This window comes from Opisthocomus hoazin, chromosome 18 (assembly GCF_030867145.1).
Source record: "Opisthocomus hoazin isolate bOpiHoa1 chromosome 18, bOpiHoa1.hap1, whole genome shotgun sequence".
Taxonomy (NCBI): Eukaryota; Metazoa; Chordata; class Aves; order Opisthocomiformes; family Opisthocomidae; genus Opisthocomus; species Opisthocomus hoazin.
The window spans coordinates 10,290,940-10,302,120 of NC_134431.1; the positions used below are offsets into that span (position 1 = coordinate 10,290,940).

The 11,181-nt window shown below is 49.4% G+C and overlaps 1 protein-coding gene across 1 annotated transcript in view; it reads right to left on the minus strand.

Annotated features, from left to right (window-relative positions):
• Positions 1–10,688, minus strand: part of KCNB1 (potassium voltage-gated channel subfamily B member 1) — a 136,487-nt gene extending 125,799 nt beyond the window's left edge. The window contains exons 1-2 of the mRNA XM_075438569.1: positions 10,297–10,688; positions 8,641–9,306 (exon numbers count right to left, since the gene is read on the minus strand). Of these exons, the coding sequence (XP_075294684.1) occupies positions 8,641–9,207 (567 nt within the window). The 5' untranslated portion in view covers positions 9,208–9,306; positions 10,297–10,688. The remainder of the gene's footprint in view (positions 1–8,640; positions 9,307–10,296) is intronic.
• Positions 10,689–11,181: the final 493 nt, after the last annotated feature.

Here is an 11,181-nt window from a genome sequence, read left to right on the forward strand (position 1 = left end):
CTCTGCTGTTGATCTCTTTTGCCCAAACCCAGGTTTCGAACACACAACCAAGAAGCAGAGTGACGAGTTAAGGCTGCCTTCCCCACGCTGCAGTGCCAGCACCTCAGGAGACAAGTCACAGAACATCCACAGCCATTGGACCAATGGTCCACAGCGTTGGACCAGAACAGCTGCAAACTTCAGCAAAAACACTCACAGGAATCATGACAGGTCTGGGAGAGACTTGTGAATGGGGGAAGGAGGAACACTCCTAAAAGTGTTGATACATCTTCAAGGCCAGGCTGAACAGAGCTCCCAAACTACCAAAAAGCCCATACTCTGACCCTCACATTCATACAGATACTATTACTATCAAAGGCAACAATTGCTTTGTCTGAGGAGAAACATTACTCAACAGGAGTAGTGTAAGTCACTAATTATGTTTGCTGTGCTCAAAGTCAGGCTGGTTGTTAGGTTTAGTTAACTGAAAATAAATACCTTCCTTATACAGGTGAATTTTAATACAAATGAATTCCCATATGGATGGGCACTTTAATATAGTATATGTGCATACGTATTGATATATAATGTATTGGATATGCATTATGATTTATTTTATCTTTTCACAATACAGCTTTTTATATACGCAGTCTAGCATAGATTCTCTCTTGCTATCCAAAACAGTTTAACAGCATTCCCTCCCTACAGTCCAAACTACACCAGAGCTAACTGAAAATGCCCCAGTACAGACTTCTGCTTTTAGATCTACCAGAGGAAAACTTGCCATTTTTCTGTTACCACTCATTCCTTCAACATGACAAAGTTTTCCAGGATATTCTCGTGCAGGCTAGGGCCATTTAAGTAGCAATACCTGTGCTGAAACAAGGAGAGGTCTGATTTCTTACTCCATGCCCTTGGATAAAGCGTCAGAGGGCCATCAAGCACATTTGTTTCTGTAATCTTTCACCATGGGCAGCAGGCAGCTGCTACTGGAAGCTCACCCATAGCATAAAAATGTACTGGTGACATGCGACAGGGAGAAGCCAGGATGTCCTTCCCCCACCCCCAGTTCTATCCTGGCCTTCCTTGCTGACCTTGGGCAATGACCACCTCTTCACTTTAAGATGGGGATAATACATGTGTCACAGGTTTGTCCTGGCCTTCACTAATCCATCTTCTCAAAGCACTTTGAGAGCTTTGCTTGATGAGTACAGACATTATAATACTCATCTGTTCCCATTACATTCCATGGGAGTTTTGCCCTCCACAGAAGCAGGGCTGGGGCTTCTGGTGTTATTGGGAGACCTAGAAAGTAAATATGCATGGGATATTTCAATGCTAGCATTTTGGGAGGGGCTACAGCAGGTATAAAGGCATGGTGCTTGCCTAGGTATGCTCAGCTTTCCTCCAGGCTTGCTCTAGAACAAAGAGTAGAATTTTTTTCACTAAAAATCAGAATGAGACTTCACTGAGTCCTACCGGTAAACATGTTCAACTAGTGCCAGTTAGTAAAGGAGACAGGAGAGGCCAAGAAAAGCTAGGACAGTGGAGAGACACCAGAGACCAAGCTCCGCAGGTAAGCTTACTACAAGGTTTACTTTTGCTGCACTGAGTAACTGAGAACACCAGGAGGTGAATGTGAGGCTGTTGCCCTAGGGACTAAACCTTAGGCAAGGTCATTTTAATGATAGAGTGGCAAAGCTAAAGCAGCTCAGGCACGACAGGTAAGTGACAGGGTGTGGGGCAGATGTCCCCAAGCTGTTGCCAGCTCACAGGTCCATGGCACTAAGCAGCACAGAGCCAATTTACCCACTCATCCCTTGAAGCAGTTTTACCCCCTAAGCACAGCAACCTCCAAACCTGAGCTTGGCTATCACCATACCACAGTGCCAGTGTTCCTAGTCCTAGTGCAACATGTGGGAAGCCAACCCAGCCCATGATGGAGCTGAGCCTCTACATCTAGCAAACAAACTGGGCAACTCTCATAACCGTAAGGCTCTGATCCTTGTTTGTCTTAACGTAGTAGAAGCAGTGAGAATATATAACTTTAACATAAGCCTTCTCTCAAGCTATACACAAATGTCTTGCTCACGTTCACCAGACATATTCTGCCTCTTCTCCTGCTGCCAGATATCTCCATGGAGTAAATCACATTGATGGTGTTTATTATAAGAACTGATCAGCTGTGAACTTTCTTTGACATAAATATTTTGCCATCAGCAATGACAAATAACAATGCTTACGTTGTAAAAGTAGCATTGGACTATTCCTCTCCATGGAGGCATTCACACAGAGAGAAATCAGAAGGAAAACATCATCTTCAGCACCAACAGGAACAGGCAAAAGTAGGAACGTGATGGCAAGGATATTTATCCCACTGCATAAGAAGGGTTAAAAATGAGGTGTTTTAACAAATAAAAAGAATGGCTTTTTCCACACAGATCTGGAGTGCCTCTGCATAGCTAGCTCTGAACACTGCTGCAGTTGGTGCACACCCGTTGGGCTTGACTCGGCTGTGTACCAGTGCTTTGCACCAGTACCAGCCAAAGCTGCACCCGGACTTCGTGCACATTACACAGCAGCATTTCCTGGGTGGGTCAGGCCTAGCACTTTTCTGCGGAATCCCATTATTACTAAATCTCTGCAGTTACAACTGAACAAAACAGGGATTTTCCACGCTTGCAAGATTTCCTACTTTTTTTGACTGGTGATGTTGGCACCTTAAACTGTCTCCTCACAGGCTGAGCAGGATGGGAGAACACTGAGCAGCGAGGGGAATGAATTTCTCTGAGATTTTTTTAAAGGTAAAAATGAGAGCCAGTGTATTAAAAATAGCATCGACTATACTTCTATAGCACATGTCCCCTCAAGGAATTGAGCCCGAGCACATAAACTTGTCACTTCCCTCTCTAGGCAGGTAGTCTCACACAGATGTGGATGCTTAGGTTCATGGAGAACCACAAACTTGCTCCAGGCTCTCCTAGCAGAAAGTTACAGATAAATTGAAGCTGCCTGCCTGGATCCAAGTGCTGCTCAGGGCTTCAGTAACAAGTCTGGAGAAAGGATCACCTTTGAAGGGTGAGGATCCCACTAGGAGAGCTTAGAACCAGCTTGTCACTGGCAGATGTGACATGAGATGCTGCATTAGGGATGTGGGAGACTAACAAGCTGATGTCATGACTAGGGTGTCTCCTACGGTACAGGGACTTCTGACAAGGTTCTTTAGAGCCAGGAAAGAATCACAGGACACAACCACCAGGTTGGCAATGTCACTGGGTTTTGCCCCAGAGTGGGAGTTTAGGGAGGCTGTAATGCAGAGGAGTTCTGGGAACTGGCAGCACAGCTGCCCACATGTTATGGGGAGGTCATTGGTACGACAGAAGCAGAGAACATATTACAGGGAATCGAACATAGGAATTAGGGGTCCCCAGACAAAAAGATATAAGAAGTTCACTGGAAGGATAAACACGCAGAAAGAAGCTGCAGTATGAAGAGAAATTGATACAGAACAGCAATAGTTTGTGTGTCCACAGGACAGTGCTGTACTAGAAATCCAGCAATAAACATTTGACCAAACTGGCAAATTCCTGAACCCAGGGGAAAGGGTTTGGAATGAGGCTCTGCTTTTGAGAATCTCTGAAGACAGGGATTTAATTCAGATGAAGGTAATAAGTCTCCTACATATAGCAGAAGAGCCAAGGCAGTAGCTGCATCAGAAAAACAAGTCACAGATGCAAACAAAATATGGGCAATCTGACTTGAACAGATGAAGTCAATGTCTGCCCTGTGATGGGAGCCTCAGAGACAGACAAGACATGGCTAAGATGTGACCCCTGCAATTAGGGAGAGGGGTTTCCTCTGCTGCATGCTAAATTCAGGCAGGTTTAGAGATGAATGAAAACCGCATGCCATAAGGGAGGGCCAGGAATAGAAAGCCCATGTGGGGGAAGAACACTCTACATGTAGTGAATGCATCTCCAAGAGGCTTTATCATTCTTATTTTGTCACTACTGTCAACAATAATAAGAAAAGAGCTTACAGAGCAACCTTCCCAATCCCTAAGCAATGCATCCAAAGATTAGCAGTAGAGAGCAGTGGGCAGCTCGAGAAAAGCTGTTCAACAAATGGAGAGGCATGCATAATAAGATTACTGAATTGGAGTTGCATGTTTTCAAGGATAAAAGTGATATTATTGCATTGGCAAAACCACAGTAGGAACAGGGGAAAGGATAAGAAATAGCCTGTCAGAACAGAGGGATTGCTGCAGCTGAGCTCCCAACAGGACAGGGACAAGTGGGAAGTGGAGGCATTGAGGAGGAGAGGAAGTGCACATCCTACTTGACATGCAGATATGCAGAGAAGCTTTTCGCAAAGTGGGTGATGTCATCGTGTTTTTCTCAGCCTTCAGGACAGCCAGAGAAAAATAGATGAAACCTGCATACACAGAGGAGTCTGTAAGATGAACAGAATCTCCCCCACCCCATGAAACACTAATTGCTCAGATATTGATTGGGGAAATGATTTGTAAGGACTAAAAAATTATTTCTGTTCTTCCTAAGAGGCAAAGAAGGCAATGTTCTTGCAGAGTTGCTGGAAAGGTCCAGGTGATCAGAGGATTTCCAAGACCATAGAGGTTAATTAATATGTTGAGTTGGTCTAATTTGTTATTTGTTTATACTAGAATGCATGGAACAACTGCAGTCTGTGGTTTTTCAGGATGCCATGCAGTCTAGTTGGAATTACAGCTAGGCTGGTTCTGCCAAGGGGCACAAATGTGTCACCAGGCAGCCGAGACACCCACAAATCCTATCTAGCTTGGTCAGTAAAAAAAAAAAACAAACACCAAAAAACCACACACACAACAAGAGGGACTTCTGCTTTGAAAACCTAGGGCTGCTAGCTGGGTTGTGGGTGACAAACCAGCTGCCCAGGCTTAGCCTTGGTGAGGGAAAGGGTAATTAAGCTTAAAAGCCCACACCAGAGTGCTAGAGAACTGCTAGCCACTACTGCCCTGACATGGACACTAAGTCTCAAGAAAAAGCAGGAGCTCTGCTTGGCTTCTGGAAGGATGCTTTTTTTTCCCTGAGGAGAGGTAATAGCTACTCCAGAAAACATCTGCACCTCATCTTCTTCTAGGGTAAATTCAGACAGAAGCGAGCACCAGAGAGTCCTCTATGGTTAAAAACGGATGCTGGGAGTACATCAAAATACAGGAAGAACGCTATTAAAAAAAGAAACAAATCAACTACCAAACTATTAAGGGAGACTGGGAGAATAATAAAAATAAGCAGGAACATGCAAAAACTGTGATCACAGGAAGAGGCAGCATCCACAGAGACTGCAGTGAGTATTTCTCAGGGTTATACAGGCAGATAGTCACAGGAAGCAGGAGAAACTGATCCTTTAAAATATCTTGTAAGGCTAGAGAGATAAAAATGAAGAGTTTTACTAAATAACTGCCTGTTAAATATTTTTTCATTTGGTGGAGGGAGAGTCCCTCAGTGCTCAATTTTGCACGTAGGAGTTTTCCCACTGGGCAAAGTGAGCACAGGGGAGTACAGTGCACCAAGTGCCTTGAAGTTAAATGGACTGGTGGGTGAAACGTTTCGGGTGCTGATTGCATGGTCTGACCCTGGGGAAAGGCTGGAGTTCTGCCCCAGAGCACCTCGCACAATGCTGGTGCAGCTTCAGTTACAGCTACGAGGGACTGCAGCGTTATGGGAAAAGAATAAACGCCTGTCTGCCAGAGCTGGGGGTAACAAGGCAGCGAGCCTGGGGCTTCAACAGCTGTCTGATGCCTCAGCACAGAAATCCAGAGGCTCTCAAAGAGTGGATATTATAAAAATCTAACAGAGCATTCTTTCCAGTCACGTACAGAGTGAAGCATTGCACACAAGACACTGCTTACCGTGAGGTGGCTAGTTTAAAAGACAGACAGATTAGTCAAAAGATAGGGGTAAATCTCCAGTGGATAAAAAAGCAACAAAATTAAGGTCTGTGGGATTTTTCTTCTCTTGTTTGAATGCTGTTTTCCACCCTGAGGCGCATCACATTCAATCCCTTTTTTTTTTTCAAAACAAAACAACAAGCAACCAAAAAACCCCAAACAAATAAAAACCAACTCACTCTCTCAGTATTTAGCCAGTCCTAGTATAACCATGAGAAGTTCCACAGTAAGCTGTTACGGAGGAGTCAGGTTAGCTGTTGTGCAGAAAGTGTTGGAATACAAGCAATGCTGACAGCCAGCAAGAAAGACCACCTTGCTGGAGCGGGAGTTAGGTGACGAGGCACGGCTTACAGAGGGATTGTGTCGGTTTTAGGGGAGAACCTGCATTTGTATCCATCTTCTAGACTTTTTAAAGAGAATATGAGAAGAGCCTGTGTTTCTTACATTTAAATGGAACAGCCTTTGCATTGAGTGGCACAAGTCTGAAGAAAAAGAAAAAGCGAGAGTGGTACAGATTTTCCCAACAGTGATTTTAGGTCCTTCAGTGACAGTCATTAAACCTCAAAACAGGCTGCTTTGTTCCCTTTCTATAGGAACAGTTTGAGCTCCCAGACCAGGCAAAGCAGAGGGAGTCTGGCTTTAGGAAAGGTGACAGGAGTTCCTGGAGGCCCGTGGCCTCAGCGAGAACGCTCCGCTGAGCAGACAGCTAAAGAAAGCTGGCCAGGAGCTATCAGGCAGAGGCTCAGATTTAGAAAATGCAGCCTGAAACAGAGCCTGAGCACAGCTGGTTAGGGCAGATAATGGGTCAGGCTGCCAAGTCCTTCTCCCCATGTCTTTCCATCAGAAGTTGAAGGCCGGGTCCAGCCTATTCAGTATGTGGAATGAATTCTCATGAAAGTGATCAAAGCAAAGGGCATACTCTGGCATGAGAGAAAAGCTAGCTACTAGCAGGGAGAAAATCAGATAGATAATATGCTTAGCAGCTCTTCTGTCCCTGCCTGGTAAGCTAATTGTTCATCATGCCCATTTTCCTTGCTACACTTGAAATCAGTAGAAACCTGCATTTGGGAACTGCTGGAATATTTGAGGTCTGAGAACATACAGCACCATTTTCACTACAGTAATAAAGTCAAAGAATGGTACCTTTAAATGGTAAGGATAATAATGCATTACTAGTCACTCTCAATTAATCCAGTCTGCAATGCCAAATGCACTTACTCCGAGAATTTTCTCAGAAAATGAAGCTAGAGTGTATTTCATTTATAAATCACAAAAGACACTTATTTGGCAAGAATGACCCCTGCTCATAAATCATGAACATCAACAGTCTCTAATGGATTTTGAGTCAGTGGCACAGACAGCAAAGCCCAGGGCCTGTGTTTCAGGATTCCAGGATTGTGCCAAAGGAGCCTTATAAATGATTAAGGCATTCAGCACAGTGTCATCTGTGGCATTGGAGAGAAAAAGACATTCTGGGGCTCCGTTTGTCATTAAAAAAGTGATAATTGGTTCAGCAGCCAACCGTGCCTCTCCCTTCCTCTGCCAGAATGAGCCATTTAGCTCCACACTTCATAAAATCCCTTCCCCAAACTTTCATACATGCTCTTGGTTCATGATGTGCAATATTTCAGTAAGAGAAAGTGAGGGAAAGAAGTAGTCTGTTTTCATAAGTAGCCCAAAGCCAGACTTCCTATGGGATAGAGCTAAGGCTTGCATTTGCAAACATATGCACCACAGGGAGGTGACATTAAAGAAGTAGCTGGGCCCTCTTTCTACTTCTTTGCCATACTGCGAGGATGCCAGTACATAGAAAATTAAAGTTTTGGTCCCTACTGCTCTGTCGCTCATGCTTTTCAGTTATTCATCCCACAATTTTCAACCTCTCCCCCTTCACTTTTGTCCCCATGGTTACTGAATCATTGTGTTCACAGAGATTTTCCTCACTAAAGAATATGTGACTAATATGAGACAGATAAATTATCAGAGCCACCTCTGACATTGGTTTCTCCTAACATGGATCTTTTCTTCCAAACACCTTCAAGCTGAACTGCTGCATAGGCATCAACTTCAGAGTAAGCAGCACTTCAACTATTGACAGAAACAGAGCTGCAGCAGTAATGCACAGGGAGACTTAAAATAGGCTGGAATTGTGTAGGGGATGAAATTCAAATGCTAACTTCAGCAGACCCACAGCCTAGGAGTGCATGATACAAAAACTAGGAGATGTACTCCACCACAAAATTTTAAATTAAGCCCTAGAAAGGAAGGCATTATTTCCTGACTGGACCTGGCTTTAAGAGTTCAAGTAGATTTCCTTTTCTTCAAGGCCAGTTTGGTTAAGCAGCAGGAGACACACTTGTTTTATACCCAGAGAAATCTCTATTACAAAATGCACCAAGACAGGCCACTGGATAACAAGCCTACTAACCTTCAGCCACCACAACCAGCACACGCTGACCCAGGGGTCAGCGGAGCTGCTCCCACACTGAGCAGCCTAGGCTGCTCCAGGGAAGCTCAAACCAGATCTCTTCCAAACTACCCAAAAAAAGATACCTTAAACCTTGTTCGCATCCAATAGACCTTTCTCCCCTCATCCATCCAGCCACAAGCGCCCAGATGCTAAAGCAAGTGTAGCAGGGCAATACCTCATGTAAGTATCACCACAGTCATAAACCAATACAGACAAGACTTGACAAGAAGTATGGAGATCTTACCTTGGCCGCTACGGAGGAGTTGGGCTTTTCCAGGAGGTCCCAGAGCTTTTTCCTTTTGTCAGCACAGCAAGTGTTATCAAATTCCTCCCCTTCCCTTTCCCTCAGTGTCTCAGCTTCTCTCTTCAGCTCCTCATTCATCTGCTCCTTCTTCTGGTGGTAGCGGGCCTGGCAGCAGGACTCCAGATAGATCTCATCCACCCCCCAGTAGTCCAGCTCCTGGCTGAAGGACAAGGCGCACATCTCCTCCATCATATGCAGCTTGCCAGTGCGGTAGAAGTTCAAGATTGAGGTGAATGCCCCAGGATGCCTGTCAAAGAAGTACTCGTTCTCCTCCAGGTTGTAGTCATCACAGATCTCCATGAGGGAGTCGTGTGTGTTGCAGTCTCTGAGCTTACCCAGCCTGGTCCGCGGCAACCTGTCCAAGGTCCGCCAGAGAACCTCGTGGGCCAGCCCCCCCACGTTGAGCTTGACCCTTCGGGAGCAGGCCTTGCTCCTGACGATCTCCGTGGGGTCCGGAGGCAAAGAGGTAGTAGAGCGAGATCCATGCTTGTTCATCCCCAGAGGCATCGCTGGTCCCCCTCAGGGCAGACACTCCAAGGTGCGGCGTGGGGCAGGGCGCGCGGGGGCCGGCTCTCCTCACCTCTCCTTCCCCTCCATGCCCCGGAGCTGCAAGAGAGGCCGACCATGGGTCCCCGCCCGATGACCTGATCCGCGCGCGGGGGAGCGCCGGGCCCCGCTAATCTGCTGAGGGGGCGGCGGCGCTGTCCGCCCCGGCGGTGCTGAACCGCGCTCCGCGCCCCGGCCGGCCGCTGTCCGCGGTGCTGAAGGCGCCCGCTCCCACGTGTCGGCCCGGGCGCTGCCGCCGAGCTCCCCCGGGCGGCGGCTGGGTGTCGCGTCCGGCCCCCCCGGCCCCCCCCGTCTCTGCCCACGGGAGGGTCGTCTGCACACCGAGGGCTGAGGAGGCTGGGCAGGGCCCCGGGAGCCGCTGGGAACTGCTGACCGAGAGGGGAGGGCGCAGGGCTTCCCGAGCACCGCTCAGCAACGCGCCGGGCCGCTAGCCACGGGTGCCCCATCCCGGAGCCCGCCGGCCCCGCCCCGAGCACCCGGCCCCGCAGAGAGGCCCTGCTGGACCGCGGGAGCCGGACCCCGGGTGCCGCCGCGGTGCCCCCTGCCCTGCTCGGCCCGTAGGCTGCAGCGAGACGCGGAGGCTTTTTGTAACTCCAGCTTTGCAGATTTCGCCGAGGAAAGAGCTGGAGAAGGCAGAAGGAGGCTATTTCCAGCCGCTCTAACGACGCGCTCTACCTCTCCGGGCTGCCCGGGGACGCCCCACGCACACCCCACGCCGACCTCCGCATAACATGGAAATCAACAAAAATCCGAATAAGCAAAAATATCCCGAGTCTCCCTTGCAAAGCCGGGTGGATCATCACAGCCCTAAGCACTGTTGCTTAGACAAGATGGCACGGATAGAAACCCCGGCGCAGAAAGAAACGGCTCCTCCACGCACAGCCGACACAGCTCCGGGGGCTCGGCCCCTCTCCCCGCCGATCCGGGTCCCCCCAGCCCCACAACCGCAATACCACCGCTACCCCCCCGGCCGCCGCCGCAGACGGGGAAAGGCTCCCCTCCCTCGGCCGGAGCCCGGCCCGCACCTACCTCCTCCTGCGGGCTCCCAGGGAGGCGGTGCGGGGCTGTGCGGGGCCGAGGGCGGCTACATCCTGCGGCGGGGCAGCAGGGGCGGCCCCGCTCGCTTCCCCCCGCGGGCAGCCTCAGGGCGGAGGGATGGCGGCCGCGCTCCCGGCTGTCCGCGGAGCCCGGGGGAGGGGAAGGGAAGCGAGGTAAAACGAATCCCTCGACAGGAAGCCTTCCAAGGCCTTCCCTCAGCTGCGGCTCCTCGCTCCTGCCCACAGTCAACGCCGAAGCCGCATCTGCCTCCGCCTCCCCCCACCCCCCTCTCCGTGCAGACACAAAGGAAAGCGCCGGTGCTTCCTTCTGCTGCCTGGGAACGCAGATCAACAAGTCTAGTCTGAAACCTCCGGCTTTTCCTTGCAATTCTGTCCCAGAGTTGTTTGGAGTGAATTGGAAGTTGGGGGTGGAAGAGAGGAAGGCAGCTCCACCGTGAGCTGGGACGCAGCATTGCAGGGAAGGTTAACGCTTTCCTGGCCGGGCCCCGGGGCTGCTTTGCAGCCGGGGAGGGGCCTAGCACAGATCGAGCCCCGAGGGGAGAGCCGCAGCATCCCTCCTCGGGAGGACGGGGCTGTTCCACCAGCCTCCGGCTCCCGGTGGCATCACCCGCGAAAACAGCGGCGGGGACCAGTGCCAGGAGAAAAACGATGGGCAGAGAGGGGTGATGAGCCCGGCGGGGCCCCTGTTGCCTTCCCAGCCCTGCTTGCTGAGCCGGGAGCAGCTGAGCTCCGGGAGGCCAAGCATCGCTTTGTGTAGGGGTCGAAGCGGGCCCTTGTCCCCACCCCGGCAGCCCCTCACCAAAGGGAAGAGCACATTCTCAGGACAGTTGTGTATATTTGCAGATAGCAATGAGAG